Below are 18,587 nucleotides of genomic sequence, written 5' to 3'. Positions count from 1 at the left end.
TGAGAGAGAGAGGACTGAGAGACACCAGTCAGTGTACAGATATCTTGCTGAGAGAGAGAGAGGGGACTGAGAGACACCAGTCAGTGTACAGATATCTCCCTGAGAGAGGGGGGACTGAGAGACACCAGTCAGTGTACAGATATCTCCCTGAGAGAGAGAGGGGGCTGAGAGACACCCGTCAGTGTACTGGAATCTCGCTCGGAGAGAGATGACTGAGAGACACCAGTCAGTGTACAAATATACCTCTGAGAGAGAGAGGGGACTGAGAGACACCAGTCAGTGTACAGATATCTCCCTGAGAGAGGGAGGGGACTGAGAGACAAGAGTCAGTGTACAGATATCTACCTGAGAGAGAGAGGGGACTGAGAGACACCAGTCAGTGTACAGATATCTCCCTGAGAGAGAGAGAGAGGGGACCGAGCGACACCAGTCAGTGTACAGATATCTCCCTGAGAGAGAACGAGGACTGAGAGACACCAGTCAGTGTACAGATATCTCCCTGAGAGAGAGAGGGGACTGAGAGACACCAGTCAGTGTACAGATATCTCCCTGAGAGAGAGAGGGGACTGAGAGACACCAGTCAGTGTACAGATATCTCCCTGAGAGAGAGAGGGGACTGAGAGACACCAGTCAGTGTACAGATAGCTCCCTGAGAGAGAGAGGGGACTGAGAGACACCAGTCAGTGTACAGATAGCTCCCTGAGAGAGAGAGGGGACTGAGAGACACCAGTCAGTGTACAGGAATCTCACTGAGAGAGAGGACGGAGAGACACCAGTGTACAGGAATCTCACTGAGAGAGAGGACTGAGAGACACCAGTCAGTGTACAGATATCTCCCTGAGAGAATGAGGGGGACTGAGAGACACCAGTCAGTGTACAGATATCTCCCCGAGAGAGAGAGGGGACTGAGAGACACCAGTCAGCGTACAGATATCTCCCTGAGAGAGAGGGGACTGAGAGACACCAGTCAGTGTACAGATATCTCCCTGAGAGAGAGAGAGGACTGAGAGACACCAGTCAGTGTACAGATATCTCCCTGAGAGAGAGAGGGGACTGAGAGACACCAGTCAGTGTACAGATAGCTCCCTGAGAGAGAGAGGGGACTGAGAGACACCAGTCAGTGTACAGGAATCTCACTGAGAGAGAGGACTGAGAGACACCAGTCAGTGTACAGATATCCCGCTGAGAGAGAGGGGGGACTGAGAGACACCAGTCAGTGTACAGATATCTCCCTGAGAGAAAGTTGACTGAGAGACACCAGTCAGTGTACAGATATCTCCCTGAGAGAGAGAGGACTGAGAGACACCAGTCAGTGTACAGATATCTCCCTGAGAGAGAGAGGGGGCTGAGAGACACCAGTCAGTGTACAGGAAACTCGCTGAGAGAGAGGGGACTGAGAGACACCAGTCAGCGTACAGATACCTCCCTGAGAGAGAGAGGGGACAGAGTGACACCAATCAGTGTACAGATATCTCCCTGAGAGAGGGAGGGGACTGAGAGACACCAGTCAGTGTACAGATATCTCCCTGAGAGAGAGAGGGGACTGAGAGACACCAGTCAGTGTACAGGAATCTCACTGAGAGAGAGGGGACTGAGAGACACCAGTCAGTGTACAGATAGCTCCCTGAGAGAGAGAGGGGACTGAGAGACACCAGTCAGTGTACAGGAATCTCACTGAGAGAGAGGACTGAGAGACACCAGTGAACAGGAGTCTCACTGAGAGAGAGGACTGAGAGATACCAGTCAGTGTACAGATATCTCCCTGAGAGAGAGGGGGGACTGAGAGACACCAGTCAGTGTACAGATATCTGCCTGAGAGAGAGAGGACTGAGAGACACCAGTCAGTGTACAGATATCTCCCTGAGAGAGAGAGGGGGCTGAGAGACACCAGTCAGTGTACAGGAAACTCGCTGAGAGAGAGAGAGGGGACAGAGTGACACCAATCAGTGTACAGATATCACCCTGAGAGAGAGAGGGGACTGAGTGACACCCGTCAGTGTACTGGAATCTCGCTCGGAGAGAGATGACTGAGAGACACCAGTCAGTGTACAAATATACCTCTGAGAGAGAGAGGGGACTGAGAGACACCAGTCAGTGTACAGATATCTCCCTGAGAGAGGGAGGGGACTGAGAGACAAGAGTCAGTGTACAGATATCTACCTGAGAGAGAGGGGACCGAGCGACACCAGTCGGCGTACAGATATCTCCCAGAGAGAGAGGGGACTGAGAATCACCAGTCAGTGTACAGATATCTCCCTGAGAGAGAGGGGACTGAGAGACACCAGTCAGTGTACAGATATTTCCCTGAGAGAGAGAGGACTGAGAGACACCAGTCAGTGTACAGGAATCTCCCTCGGAGAGGACTGAGAGACACCAGTCAGTGTACAGATATCTCCCTGAGAGAGAGAGGGGACTGAGAGACACCAGTCAGTGTACAGGAATCTCACTGAGAGAGAGGGGACTGAGAGACACCAGTCAGTGTACAGATATCTCCCTGAGAGAGGGGACTGAGAGTCACCAGTCAGCGTACAGATACCTCCCTGAGGGAGAGAGGGGACTGAGAGACACCAGCCAGCGTACAGATACCTCCCTGAGAGAGGGAGGGGACTGAGAGACACCAGTCAGCGTACAGATATCTCCCTGAGAGAGGGAGGGGACTGAGAGACACCAGTCAGCGTACAGATACCTCCCTGAGGGAGAGAGGGGACTGAGAGACACCAGTCAGCGTACAGATACCTCCCTGAGGGAGAGAGGGGACTGAGAGACACCAGTCAGCGTACAGATATCTCCCTGAGAGAGGGAGGGGACTGAGAGACACCAGTCAGTGTACAGATATCTCCCTGAGAGAGGGAGGGGACTGAGAGACACCAGTCAGCGTACAGATACCTCCCTGAGGGACAGAGGGGACTGAGAGACACCAGTCAGCGTACAGATACCTCCCTGAGGGAGAGAGGGGACTGAGAGACACCAGTCAGCGTACAGATATCTCCCTGAGAGAGGGAGGGGACTGAGAGACACCAGTCAGTGTACAGATATCTCCCTGAGGGAGAGAGGGGACTGAGAGACACCAGTCAGCGTACAGATACCTCCCTGAGGGAGAGAGGGGACTGAGAGACACCAGTCAGCGTACAGATACCTCCCTGAGGGAGAGAGGGGACTGAGAGACACCAGTCAGCGTACAGATATCTCCCTGAGAGAGGGAGGGGACTGAGAGACACCAGTCAGTGTACAGGGATCTCACTGAGAGAGAGGACACAGAGACACCAGTTTACAGGAATCTCACTGAGAGAGAGGACTGAGAGACACCAGTCAGTGTACAGATATCTCCCTGAGAGAGAGGGGACTGAGAGACACCAGTCAGTGTACAGGGATCTCACTGAGAGAGAGGACAGAGAGACACCAGTCAGTGTACAGGAATCTCACTGAGAGAGAGGACTGAGAGACACCAGTCAGTGTACAGGAATCTCACTGAGAGAGAGGGGACTGAGAGACACCAGTCAGTGTACAGATATCTCCCTGAGAGAGGGGACTGAGAGACACCAGTCAGTGTACAGATATCTCCCTGAGAGAGAGAGGGGGCTGAGAGACACCAGTCAGTGTACAGGAATCGCGCTGAGAGAGAGAGAGGGGACTGAGAGACACCAGTCAGTGTACAGATATCTCCCTGAGAGAGAGAGGACTGAGAGACACCAGTCAGTGTACAGATATCTCCCTGAGAGAGAGAGAGGGGACTGAGAGACACCAGTCAGTATGCAGATATATCCCTGAGAGAGAGGGGACTGAGAGACACCAGTCAGTGTACAGATATCTCTCTGAGAGAGAGAGGGGGCTGAGAGACACCAGTCAGTGTACAGTTATCCCCCTGAGAGAGTGAGGACAGAGAGACTCCAGTCAGCGTACAGATATCTCCCTGAGAGAGAGAGAGAGGACTGAGAGACACCAGTCGGTGTACAGATATCACCCTGAGAGAGAGAGGGAACTGAGAGACACCAGCCAGCGTACAGATATAGAGAGAGAGGGGACTGAGAGACACCAGTTTACAGGAATCTCACTGAGAGAGAGGACTGAGAGACACCAGTCAGTGTACAGGAATCTCCCTCGGAGAGAGAGGACTGAGAGACACCAGTCAGTGTACAGATATATCCCTGAGAGAGAGAGGGGACTGAGAGACACCAGTCAGTGTACAGATATCTCCCTGAGAGAATGAGGGGGACTGAGAGACACCAGTCAGTGTACAGATATCTCCCCGAGAGAGAGAGGGGACTGAGAGACACCAGTCAGCGTACAGATATCTCCCTGAGAGAGAGGGGGGACTGAGAGACACCAGTCAGTGTACAGGAATCTCACTGAGAGAGAGGACTGAGAGACACCAGTCAGTGTACAGATATCTCCCTGAGAGAGGGGGGACTGAGAGACACCAGTCAGTGTACAGATATTTCCCTGAGAGAGGACTGAGAGACACCAGTCAGTGTACAGATATCTCCCTGAGAGAGAGAGAGGGGACTGAGAGACACCAGTCAGTGTACAGATATCTCCCTGAGAGAGAGAGGGGACTGAGAGACACCAGTCAGTGTACAGATATCTCCATGAGAGAGAGGGGACTGAGAGACACCAGTCAGTGTACAGGAATCTCACTGAGAGAGAGGACTGAGAGACACCAGTGGACAGGAATTTCCCTCGGAGAGAGAAGACTGAGAGACACCAGTCAGTGTACAGATATATCCCTGAGAGAGAGAGGGGACTGAGAGACACCAGTCAGTGTACAGATATCTCCATGAGAGAGAGGGGACTGAGAGACACCAGTCAGTGTACAGATATCTCCATGAGAGAGAGAGAGGGGACTGAGAGACACCAGTCAGTGTACAGATATCTCCCTGAGAGAGAGAGGGGGCTGAGAGACACCAGTCAGTGTACAGATATCTCCCTGAGAGAGAGAGGGGACTGAGAGACACCAGTCAATGTACAGATATCTCCCCGAGAGAGAGAGAGGGGACTGAGAGACACCAGTCAGTGTACAGATATCTCCCTGAGAGAGGGAGGGGACTGAGAGACACCAGTCAGTGTACAGATATCTCCCTGAGAGAGAGAGGGGACTGAGAGACACCAGTCAGCGTACAGATAGCTCCCTGAGAGAGAGAGGGGACTGAGAGACACCAGTCAGTGGACAGGAATCTCACTGAGAGAGAGGACGGAGAGACACCAGTGTACAGGAATCTCACTGAGAGAGAGGACTGAGAGACACCAGTCAGTGTACAGATATCCCGCTGAGAGAGAGAGGGGGGACTGAGAGACACCAGTCAGTGTACAGATATCTCCCTGAGAGAGAGGGGACTGAGAGACACCAGTCAATGTACAGATATATCCCTGAGAGAGAGGGGACTGAGAAACACCAGTCAGTGTACAGATATCTCCCTGAGAGAGAGAGAGGACTGAGAGACACCAGTCAGTGTACAGATATCTCCCTGAGAGAGAGAGTGGACTGAGAGACACCAGTCAGTGTACAGATAGCTCCCTGAGAGAGAGAGGGGACTGAGAGACACCAGTCAGTGTACAGGAATCTCACTGAGAGAGAGGACTGAGAGACACCAGTGGACAGGAGTCTCACTGAGAGAGAGGACTGAGAGATACCAGTCAGTGTACAGATATCTCCCTGAGAGAGAGGGGGGACTGAGAGACACCAGTCAGTGTACAAATATACCTCTGAGAGAGAGGGGACTGAGAGACACCAGTCAGTGTACAGATATCTCCCTGAGAGAGGGAGGGGACTGAGAGACAAGAGTCAGTGTACAGATATCTCCCTGAGAGAGGGAGGGGACTGAGAGACAAGAGTCAGTGTACAGATATCTCCCAGAGAGAGAGGGGACTGAGAATCACCAGTCAGTGTACAGATATCTCCCTGAGAGAGAGTTGACTGAGAGACACCAGTCAGTGTACAGATATCTCCCTGAGAGAGAGAGGACTGAGAGACACCAGTCAGTGTACAGATATCTCCCTGAGAGAGAGGGGGGGACTGAGAGACACCAGTCAGTGTACAGATATCTCCCTGAGAGAATGAGGGGGACAGAGAGACACCAGTCAGTGTACAGATATCTCCCTGAGAGAGAGAGTTGACTGAGAGACACCAGTCAGTGTACAGATATCTCCCTGAGAGAGAGAGGACTGAGAGACACCAGTCAGTGTACAGATATCTCCCTGCGAGAGAGAGAGGGGACTGAGAGACACCAGTCAGTGTACAGATATCTCCCAGAGAGAGAGAGGGGGCTGAGAGACACCAGTCAGTGTACAGATAGCTCCCTGAGAGAGAGAGGGGACTGAGAGACACCAGTCAGTGGACAGGAATCTCACTGAGAGAGAGGACGGAGAAACACTAGTGTACAGGAATCTCACTGAGAGAGAGGATTGAGAGACACCAGTCAGTGTACAGATATCCCGCTGAGAGAGAGAGGGGGGACTGAGAGACACCAGTCAGTGTACAGATATCTCCCTGAGAGAGAGGGGACTGAGAGACACCAGTCAGTGTACAGATATTTCCCTGAGAGAGCGAGGACTGAGAGACACCAGTCAGTGTACAGATATCTCCCTGAGAGAGAGAGAGGACTGAGAGACACCAGTCAATGTACAGGAATCTCCCTCGGAGACAGAAGACTGAGAGACACCAGTCAGTGTACAGATATATCCCTGAGAGAGAGGGGACTGAGAAACACCAGTCAGTGTACAGATATCACCCTGAGAGAGAGAGTGGACTGAGAGACACCAGTCAGTGTACAGATATCTCCCTGAGAGAGGGAGGGGACTGAGAGACACCAGTCAGTGTACAGATATCTCCCTGAGAGAGAGAGGGGACTGAGAGACACCAGTCAGTGTACAGGAATCTCACTGAGAGAGAGGACTGAGAGACACCAGTGAACAGGAGTCTCACTGAGAGAGAGGACTGAGAGATACCAGTCAGTGTACAGATATCTCCCTGAGAGAGAGGGGGGACTGAGAGACACCAATCAGTGTACAGATATCTGCCTGAGAGAGAGAGGACTGAGAGACACCAGTCAGTGTACAGATATCTTGCTGAGAGAGAGAGAGGGGACTGAGAGACACCAGTCAGTGTACAGATATCTCCCTGAGAGAGGGGGGACTGAGAGACACCAGTCAGTGTACAGATATCTCCCTGAGAGAGAGAGGGGGCTGAGAGACACCCGTCAGTGTACTGGAATCTCGCTCGGAGAGAGATGACTGAGAGACACCAGTCAGTGTACAAATATACCTCTGAGAGAGAGAGGGGACTGAGAGACACCAGTCAGTGTACAGATATCTCCCTGAGAGAGGGAGGGGACTGAGAGACAAGAGTCAGTGTACAGATATCTACCTGAGAGAGAGAGGGGACTGAGAGACACCAGTCAGTGTACAGATATCTCCCTGAGAGAGAGAGAGAGGGGACCGAGCGACACCAGTCAGTGTACAGATATCTCCCTGAGAGAGAACGAGGACTGAGAGACACCAGTCAGTGTACAGATATCTCCCAGAGAGAGAGAGAGGGGACTGAGAATCACCAGTCAGTGTACAGATATCTCCCTGAGAGAGAGGGGACTGAGAGACACCAGTCAGTGTACAGATATTTCCCTGAGAGAGAGAGGACTGAGAGACACCAGTCAGTGTACAGGAATCTCCCTCGGAGAGGACTGAGAGACACCAGTCAGTGTACAGATATATCCATGAGAGAGAGAGGGGACTGAGAGACACCAGTCAGTGTACAGATATCTCCCTGAGAGAGGGAGGGGACTGAGAGACACCAGTCAGTGTACAGATATCTCCCTGAGAGAGAGAGGGGACTGAGAGACACCAGTCAGTGTACAGATATCTCCCTGAGAGAGAGAGGGGACTGAGAGACACCAGTCAGTGTACAGATATCTCCCTGAGAGAGAGAGGGGACTGAGAGACACCAGTCAGTGTACAGATAGCTCCCTGAGAGAGAGAGGGGACTGAGAGACACCAGTCAGTGTACAGATAGCTCCCTGAGAGAGAGAGGGGACTGAGAGACACCAGTCAGTGTACAGGAATCTCACTGAGAGAGAGGACGGAGAGACACCAGTGTACAGGAATCTCACTGAGAGAGAGGACTGAGAGACACCAGTCAGTGTACAGGAAACTCGCTGAGAGAGAGGGGACTGAGAGACACCAGTCAGCGTACAGATACCTCCCTGAGAGAGAGAGGGGACAGAGTGACACCAATCAGTGTACAGATATCTCCCTGAGAGAGGGAGGGGACTGAGAGACACCAGTCAGTGTACAGATATCTCCCTGAGAGAGAGAGGGGACTGAGAGACACCAGTCAGTGTACAGGAATCTCACTGAGAGAGAGGGGACTGAGAGACACCAGTCAGTGTACAGATAGCTCCCTGAGAGAGAGAGGGGACTGAGAGACACCAGTCAGTGTACAGGAATCTCACTGAGAGAGAGGACTGAGAGACACCAGTGAACAGGAGTCTCACTGAGAGAGAGGACTGAGAGATACCAGTCAGTGTACAGATATCTCCCTGAGAGAGAGGGGGGACTGAGAGACACCAGTCAGTGTACAGATATCTGCCTGAGAGAGAGAGGACTGAGAGACACCAGTCAGTGTACAGATATCTCCCTGAGAGAGAGAGGGGGCTGAGAGACACCAGTCAGTGTACAGGAAACTCGCTGAGAGAGAGAGAGGGGACAGAGTGACACCAATCAGTGTACAGATATCACCCTGAGAGAGAGAGGGGACTGAGTGACACCCGTCAGTGTACTGGAATCTCGCTCGGAGAGAGATGACTGAGAGACACCAGTCAGTGTACAAATATACCTCTGAGAGAGAGAGGGGACTGAGAGACACCAGTCAGTGTACAGATATCTCCCTGAGAGAGGGAGGGGACTGAGAGACAAGAGTCAGTGTACAGATATCTACCTGAGAGAGAGGGGACCGAGCGACACCAGTCGGCGTACAGATATCTCCCAGAGAGAGAGGGGACTGAGAATCACCAGTCAGTGTACAGATATCTCCCTGAGAGAGAGGGGACTGAGAGACACCAGTCAGTGTACAGATATTTCCCTGAGAGAGAGAGGACTGAGAGACACCAGTCAGTGTACAGGAATCTCCCTCGGAGAGGACTGAGAGACACCAGTCAGTGTACAGATATATCCATGAGAGAGAGAGGGGACTGAGAGACACCAGTCAGTGTACAGATATCTCCCTGAGAGAGGGAGGGGACTGAGAGACACCAGTCAGTGTACAGATATCTCCCTGAGAGAGAGAGGGGACTGAGAGACACCAGTCAGTGTACAGATATCTCCCTGAGAGAGAGAGGGGACTGAGAGACACCAGTCAGTGTACAGATATCTCCCTGAGAGAGAGAGGGGACTGAGAGACACCAGTCAGTGTACAGATAGCTCCCTGAGAGAGAGAGGGGACTGAGAGACACCAGTCAGTGTACAGATAGCTCCCTGAGAGAGAGAGGGGACTGAGAGACACCAGTCAGTGTACAGGAATCTCACTGAGAGAGAGGACGGAGAGACACCAGTGTACAGGAATCTCACTGAGAGAGAGGACTGAGAGACACCAGTCAGTGTACAGATATCTCCCTGAGAGAATGAGGGGGACTGAGAGACACCAGTCAGTGTACAGATATCTCCCCGAGAGAGAGAGGGGACTGAGAGACACCAGTCAGCGTACAGATATCTCCCTGAGAGAGAGGGGGGACTGAGAGACACCAGTCAGTGTACAGGGATCTCACTGAGAGAGAGGACAGAGACACCAGTGTACAGGAATCTCACTGAGAGAGAGGACTGAGAGACACCAGTCAGTGTACAGATATCTCCCTGAGAGAGAGAGAGGGGACTGAGAGACACCAGTCAGTGTACAGATATCTCCCTGAGAGAGAGGGGACTGAGAGACACCAGTCAGTGTACAGATATCTCCCTGAGAGAGAGAGGACTGAGAGACACCAGTCAGTGTACAGATATTTCCCTGAGAGAGAGAGGACTGAGAGACACCAGTCAGTGTGCAGATATCTCCCTGAGAGAGAGAGAGAGGGGACTGAGAGACACCAGTCAATGTACAGGAATCTGCCTCGGAGAGAGAAGACTGAGAGACACCAGTCAGTGTACAGATATATCCCTGAGAGAGAGAGGGGACTGAGAAACACCAGTCAGTGTACAGATATCTCCCTGAGAGAGGGGGGACTGAGAGACACCAGTCAGTGTACAGATATCTCCCTGAGAGAGAGGACTGAGAGACACCAGTCAGTGTACAGATATCTCCCTGAGAGAGAGGACTGAGAGACACCAGTCAGTGTACAGGAATCTCGCTGAGAGAGAGAGAGGGGACAGAGTGACACCAATCAGTGTACAGATATCACCCTGAGAGAGAGAGGGGACTGAGTGACACCCGTCAGTGTACTGGAATCTCGCTCGGAGTGAGATGACTGAGAGACACCAGTGAGTGTACAGATATCTCCTTGAGAGAGGGAGGGGACTGAGCGACACCAGTGAGTGTACAGATATCTCCCCGAGAGAGAGAGGGGACTGAGAGACACCAGTCAGTGTACAGATATCTCCCTGAGAGAGAGGGGACTGAGAGACACCAGTCAGTGTACAGATAGCTCCCTGAGAGAGAGAGGGGACTGAGAGACACCAGTCAGTGTACAGATATCTCTCTGAGAGAGAGAGGACTGAGAGACACCAGTCAGTGTACAGATATCTCCCTGAGAGAATGAGGGGGACTGAGAGACACCAGTCAATGTACAGGAATCTCCCTCGGAGACAGAAGACTGAGAGACACCAGTCAGTGTACAGATATCTCCCTGAGAGAGAGAGAGGACTGAGAGTCACCAGTCAGTGTACAGATATCTCCCTGAGAGAGAGAGGGGACTGAGAGACACCAGTCAGTGTACAGATAGCTCCCTGAGAGAGAGAGAGGACTGAGAGACACCAGTCAGTGTACAGATATCTCCCTGAGAGAGAGAGGGGACTGAGAGACACCAGTCAGTGTACAGATAGCTCCCTGAGAGAGAGAAGGGACTGAGAGACACCAGTCAGTGTACAGATATCCCGCTGAGAGAGAGGGGGGACTGAGAGACACCAGTCAGTGTACAGATATCTCCCTGAGAGAGAGAGGGGACTGAGAGACACCAGTCAGCGTACAGATACCTCCCTGAGAGAGAGAGGGGACAGAGTGACACCAATCAGTGTACAGATATCACCCTGAGAGAGAGAGGGGACTGAGTGACACCCGTCAGTGTACAGATATCTCCCTGAGAGAGAACGAGGACTGAGAGACACCAGTCAATGTACAGATATCTCCCTGAGAGAGAGGACTGAGAGACACCAGTCAGTGTACAGATATCTCCCTGAGAGAGAGAGGACTGAGAGACACCAGTCAGTGTACAGATATCTCCCTGAGAGAGAGAGGGGACTGAGAGAGACCAGTCAGTGTACAGATATCTCCCTGAGAGAGAGAGGACTGAGAGACACCAGTCAGTGTACAGATATCTCCCTGAGAGAGAGAGAGAGGACTGAGAGACACCAGTCAGTGTACAGGAATCTCGCTGAGAGAGAGAGGGGGGACTGAGACAACCCAGTCAGTGTACAGATATCTTGCTGAGAGAGAGGGGACTGAGAGACACCAGTCAGTGTACAGCTATCTCCCTGAGAGAGAGGGGACTGAGAGACACCAGTCAGTGTACAGATATCTCCCCGAGAGAGAGGGGGGACTGAGACACACCATTCAGTGTACAGGAATCTCACTGAGAGAGAGGACTGAGAGACACCAGTGGACAGGAATCTCACTGAGAGAGAGGACTGAGAGACACCAGTCAGTGTACAGATATCTCCCTGAGAGAATGAGGGGGACTGAGAGACACCAGTCAGTGTACAGATATCTCCCCGAGAGAGAGAGGGAACTGAGAGACACCAGTCAGCGTACAGATATCTCCCTGAGAGAGAGGGGGGACTGAGAGACACCAGTCAGTGTACAGGGATCTCACTGAGAGAGAGGACAGAGAGACACCAGTGTACAGGAATCTCACTGAGAGAGAGGACTGAGAGACACCAGTCAGTGTACAGATATCTCCCTGAGAGAGAGAGAGGGGACTGAGAGACACCAGTCAGTGTACAGATATCTCCCTGAGAGAGAGGGGACTGAGAGACACCAGTCAGTGTACAGATATTTCCCTGAGAGAGAGAGGACTGAGAGACACCAGTCAGTGTACAGATATCTCCCTGAGAGAGAGAGGGGACTGAGAAACACCAGTCAGTGTACAGATATCTCCCTGAGAGAGGGAGAGGACTGAGAGATACCAGTCAGTGTCCAGATATTTCCCTGAGAGAGAGGGGGGACTGAGAGACACCAGTCAGTGTACAGATATCTCCCTGAGAGAATGAGGGGGACTGAGAGATACCAGTCAGTGTACAGATATCTCCCTGAGAGAGAGAGGACTGAGAGACACCAGTCAGTGTACAGATATCTCCCTGAGAGAGAGAGAGAGGGGACTGAGAGACACCAGTCAGTGTACAGATATCTCCCTGAGAGAGAGATGGGGCTGAGAGACACCAGTCAGTGTACAGGAATCTCGCTGAGAGAGAGAGAGGGGACAGAGTGACACCAATCAGTATACAGATATCACCCTGAGAGAGAGAGGGGACTGAGTGACACCCGTCAGTGTACTGGAATCTCGCTCGGAGTGAGATGACTGAGAGACACCAGTCAGTGTACAGATATCTCCCTGAGAGAGAGAGGGGACAGAGAGACACCAGTCAGTGTACAGATAGCTCCCTGAGAGAGAGGGGACAGAGAGACACCAGTCAGTGTACAGATAGCTCCCTGAGAGAGAGGGGACAGAGAGACACCAGTCAGTGTACAGATAGCTCCCTGAGAGAGAGAGGGGACTGAGAGACACCAGACAGTGTACAGGAATCTCACTGAGAGAGAGAGGGGACCGAGAGACACCAGTCAGTGTACAGATATCTCCCTGAGAGTGAGAGGGGACTGAGAGACACCAGTCAGTGTACAGGAATCTCCCTGAGAGAGAGAGGGGACTGAGAGACACCAGTCAGTGTACAGATATCTCCCTGAGAGTGAGAGGGGACTGAGAGACACCAGTCAGTGTACAGGAATCTCACTGAGAGAGAGGACTGAGAGACACCAGTGGACAGGAATCTCACTGAGAGAGAGGACTGAGAGATACCAGTCAGTGATCAGATATCTCCCTGAGAGAGAGGGGGGACTGAGAGACACCAGTCAGTGTACAGATATCTCCCTGAGAGAGAGAGAGGCGACTGAGAAACACCAGTCAGTGTACAGATAGCTCCCTGAGAGAGAGAGGGGACTGAGAGACACCAGTCAGTGTACAGGAATCTCACTGAGAGAGAGGACTGAGAGACACCAGTGGACATGAATCTCACTGAGAGAGAGGACTGAGAGATACCAGTCAGTGTACAGATATCTCCCTGAGAGAGAGGGGGGCACTGAGAGACACCAGTCAGTGTACAGATATCTCCCTGAGAGAATGAGGGGGACAGAGAGACACCAGTCAGTGTACAGATATCTCCCTGAGAGAATGAGGGGGACAGAGAGACACCAGTCAGTGTACAGATATCTCCCTGAGAGAGAGAGTTGACTGAGAGACACCAGTCAGTGTACAGATATCTCCCTGAGAGAGAGAGGACTGAGAGACACCAGTCAGTGTACAGATATCTCCCAGAGAGAGAGAGGGGGCTGAGAGACACCAGTCAGTGTACAGGAATCTCGCTGAGAGAGAGAGAGGGGACTGAGAGACACCAGTCAGTGTACAGATATCTCCCAGAGAGAGAGAGGGGGCTGAGAGACACCAGTCAGTGTACAGGAATCTCGCTGAGAGAGAGAGAGGGGACAGAGAGACACCAATCAGTGTACAGATATCTCCCTGAGAGAGGGAGGGGACTGAGAGACACCAGTCAGTGTACAGATATCTCCCTGAGATAGAGGGGACTGAGAGACACCAGTCAATGTACAGATATCTCCCAGAGAGAGAGGGGACTGAGAATCACCAGTCAGTGTCCAGATATCTCCCTGGGAGAGAGAGAGGATTGAGAGACACCAGTCAATGTACAGATATCTCCCTGAGAGAGAGAGAGGACTGAGAGACACCAGTCAGTGTCCAGCTATCTCCCTGAGAAAGAGAGGGGGGACTGAGACACACCAGTCAGTGTACAGATATCTTGCTGAGAGAGAGGGGACTGAGAGACACCAGTCAGTGTACAGCTATCTCCCTGAGAGAGAGGGGACTGAGAGACACCAGTCAGTGTACAGATATCTCCCTGAGAGAGAGGGGACTGAGAGACACCAGTCAGTGTACAGATATCTCCCTGAGAGAGAGAGGACTGAGAGACACCAGTCAGTGTACAGATATCTCCCCGAGAGAGAGGGGGGACTGAGACACACCAGTCAGTGTACAGATATCTCCCTGAGAGAGGGGGGGACTGAGAGACACCAGTCAGTGTACAGATATCTCCCTGAGAGAATGAGGGGGACTGAGAGACACCAGTCAGTGTACAGATAGCTCCCTGAGAGAGAGAGGGGACTGAGAGACACCAGTCAGTGTACAGGAATCTCACTGAGAGAGAGGACTGAGAGACACCAGTGTACAGGAATCTCACTGAGAGAGAGAGGGGGGACTGAGAGACACCAGTCAGTGTACAGATATCTCCCTGAGAGAGAGGGGACTGAGAGATACCAGTCAGTGTACAGGAATCTCCCTCGGAGAGAGAGGACTGAGAGACACCAGTCAGTGTACAGATATCTCCCTGAGAGAGAGAGGGGGGGACTGAGAGACACCAGTCAGTGTACAGATATCTCCCTGAGAGAGGGAGAGGACTGAGAGACACCAGTCACTGTACAGGAATCTCGCTGAGAGAGAGGGGACTGAGAGACACCAGTCAGTGTACAGCTATCTCCCTGAGAGAGAGGACTGAGAGACACCAGTCAGTGCACAGATATCTCCCTGAGAGAGAGAGGGGACTGAGAGACACCAGTCAGTGTACAGATATATCCCTGAGAGAGAGGGGACTGAGAGACACCAGTCAGTGTACAGGAATCTCCCTCGGAGAGAGAGGACTGAGAGACACCAGTCAGTGTACAGATATCTCCCTGAGAGAGGGAGGGGTCTGAGAGACACCAATCAGTGTACAGATATCTCCCTGAGAGAGAGGGGACTGAGAGACACCAGTCAGTGTACAGATATCTTGCTGAGAGAGAGGGGACTGAGAGACACCAGTCAGTGTACAGATATCTCCCTGAGAGAGAGGGGACTGAGAGACACCAGTCAGTGTACAGATATCTCCCTGAGAGAGAGAGAGGACTGAGAGACACCAGTCAGTGTACAGGAATCTCGCTGAGAGAGAGAGAGGCGACTGAGAGACACCAGTCAGTGTACAGATATCTTGCTGAGAGAGAGGGGACTGAGAGACACCAGTCAGTGTACAGATATCTCCCTGAGAGAGAGAGGACTGAGAGACACCAGTCAGTGTACAGATATCTCCCTGAGAGAGAGAGGGGACTGAGAAACACCAGTCAGTGTACAGATATCTCCCTGAGAGAGAGAGAGGGGACTGAGAGACACCAGTCAGTGTACAGATATCTCCCTGAGAGAGAGGGGACTGAGAAACACCAGTCAGTGTACAGATATCTCCCTGAGAGAGAGAGAGGGGACGGAGAGACACCAGTCAGTGTACAGATATCTCCCTGAGAGAGAGGGGACTGAGAGACACCAGTCAGTGTACAGATATCTTGCTGAGAGAGAGGGGACTGAGAGACACCAGTCAGTGTACAGATATCTTCCTGAGAGAGAGAGGACTGAGACACCAGTCAGTGTACAGATATATCCCCGAGAGAGAGAGGGGACTGAGAGACACCAATCAGTGTACAGATATCACCCTGAGAGAGAGAGGGGACTGAGAGACACCAGTCCGTGTCCACATATCTCCCTGAGAGAGAGAATTGAGGGAGGCGAGTGTGGGTACAGATTTCTCCTTGGGGAGGGGGGTACTGCCTGTCTTGTACAGTGTCAATTGTTTTTCTTGTGGTGTAATGATGTAATTTGATCTTTCTCTCCTCTGACTGGGCTGGCTGTGATGCAGTGAGAGGTACAGTACTGGAGACTCACATCCCTCACCTCATTGTGTCGTCTTCCAATCTACTTGAACACATTCTTAATTAAACTAGACTCCTAAAATAGCATCAGAAGCATTTATAATCCCAGTTACTGCCTGTCTGTGAGTCATCACATTTCATTCATTTCCTTGTGTGCGTTCCTTGTGGATGTATTCCACCTGTGACATCTGTCTGTCTGGACCCAGAGCTGGTAACCATTCCTTTAATCTCGTGTCTTTGAACCTTATCTGACCAATCACTCTTCACTGTGTCTCTGTGGTGTTAAGCAGGAGCCCATTGCATAGCACCTTCAACCCTTAGTTAGAGGTCAAGCGTTTAAATCTCACTGCAGATAGGACACAGTCCAGGCCACTGCTCAGAGTGCAGTACTGAGGGAGTGCAGCACTGCCGGATGGTCATCCTCCAGACTCTCCGACCATGTATGAGAATAGCCAAGGCACCAGAGAAGGGCAGGGAGTTCTCCCTGGCAAACTGACCAATATTTCTCCCTCAGTTAACAGCACAAAAACAGATGATCTGTTCATAGTGGCACTGCTCATTCTGGGGCCGGTTTAGCTCAGTGGGCTGGACAGCTGGTTTGTGATGCAGAGCGAGGCCCAGCAGCGTGGGTTCAATCCCCGTACCGGCCTTCTCAACCTTGCCCCTCACGTGAGGTGTGGTGAAGCTCAGGTTAAATCACCACCGGTCAGCTCTCCCCCTCAAAGGGGAAAGCAGTCACCTGGGACTGTGGTGACTTTACCGTTACCTATTTCTCACAAATATCTGCTCTTCAAAAATAATTTTGTTGGTTGGGATGTCCTGAGGTGCTATAGAAATGCAAATCTTTATTCAGTAACCTCCCTAATTCATAGCCCCAATACAAATGTTGTGTCACCGTGTTCTTTGTCCATTCTTCCTTGTGAGGAAATGGTGTCTACATATCTTGTGTTTATTCGACAAAACCTGGACACAAACAGGTCCTGTCTCTGATGTAACCGCCCTGTCCCTCTTGAGATATTTGAATCTATTTTGTATTTTTTTAGGGATTTTGCCTATGTCGCCAGAGACAAGCTGACGCGAGTGCTGAAATGTCACGTGTTTCGCTGTGATACGCCAGCAAAGGCTATCGCCACCAGGCTGCACGCAATCTGCTGCAAGGTACTTCCAAGTCACGCTCTGGGTCTGTGCAAAACGCATCTCAAAATAGTTCAAGTGTAAGCACAGCAAGATCTCTCTATCGAGAATGAAATTAATAAACCATTTTATGGGTTTCCGCCTTTCAACAGAGAATTTTCACCCAAGACTCCATCTGTCCCTTGTGGTGGGGGGGGGGGGGGGGTTAGTGTAAACGATTCCTTGACCCAATTTCAAAAAGGTGCAGAGGTGCTCACCCTGGTGCCCTGCCCTGTCAACAGAACTTTTTTTTAAAAATATATTTATTAAAGTTTTTTAACACAATTTTTCTCCCTTACAAACAATAACCCCCCCCCACCCCCGTAACAAAACGAGAAATCGCGCAGAGCAAGATATATACGGCAAAATGATATATTTACACAGCTTTGTACACTGGCCCTCACCCGTACGTGCCAGTTTCCCCAACCCTTCATGTTATCTCTCGCTCATCCACCCTCCCAGGACACCCCCCCCAAGGTTGCTGCTGCTGCTGACCGACCTTCCTGGACTTTCACCACCTGAGATATTGCTCCCGCCACTCCTCTCCAGAACCCCTCCAGTGCCGGACATGTCCAGAACATGTGGACATAGTTCGCCGGGCTCCCTGAGCACCTGCCACATCTGTCCTCTACCCCAAAGAACCTACTCAACCTCGTCCCCGTCAAGTGCGCTCTATGGACCACCTTAAATTGTATCAGGCTGAGCCTGGCACACGAGGAGGAGGAATTAACCCTACCCAGGGCATCAGCCCACACACCTTCCTCGATCTCCTCCCCCAGCTCATCCTCCCATTTACCCTTCAACTCTTCTACCAGCGCTTCCCCCTCTTCTTTCAACTCCTGGTGTATTTCCGACACCTTGCCCTCCCCGACCCATACACCCGAGATCACCCTATCTTGAACTTCTTGTGCCGGGAGCAACGGGAATTCCCTCACCTGTCGCCTCACAAAAGCCCTCACCTGCATATATCTAAAGGCATTTCCCGGGGGTAACTCGAACTTCTCCTCCAGTGCCCCTAGGCTCGCAAACGTCCCGTCGATGAACAGGTCCCCCATTCTTCCAATCCCCGCCCGATGCCAGCTCTGGAAGTCCCCGTCCATCTTCCCCGGGACAAACCGGTGGTTACCCCTGATCGGGGACCACACCGATGCTCCCATTTCACCCCGGTGCCGTCTCCACTGGCCCCAGATCCTTAGCGTTGCCGCCACCACCGGGCTCGTGGTATACTTTGTCGGCGAGAGCGGCAGCGGTGCCGTCACCAACGCCCCCA

At 51.9% G+C, this 18,587-nt stretch overlaps 1 protein-coding gene across 1 annotated transcript in view; it reads left to right on the top strand.

Annotated features, from left to right (window-relative positions):
• The window catches only part of LOC140392181 (amyloid beta precursor protein binding family B member 1-like), a 398,721-nt gene that overhangs the window by 170,843 nt on the left and 209,291 nt on the right, over positions 1-18,587 (top strand). The window contains 1 exon segment of the mRNA XM_072477563.1: positions 17,188-17,302. Within this exon segment, the coding sequence (XP_072333664.1) occupies positions 17,188-17,302 (115 nt within the window).

This window comes from Scyliorhinus torazame, chromosome 15 (assembly GCF_047496885.1).
Source record: "Scyliorhinus torazame isolate Kashiwa2021f chromosome 15, sScyTor2.1, whole genome shotgun sequence".
Classification (NCBI taxonomy): Eukaryota; Metazoa; Chordata; class Chondrichthyes; order Carcharhiniformes; family Scyliorhinidae; genus Scyliorhinus; species Scyliorhinus torazame.
This window is presented reverse-complemented; position numbering and strand designations above follow the sequence as displayed.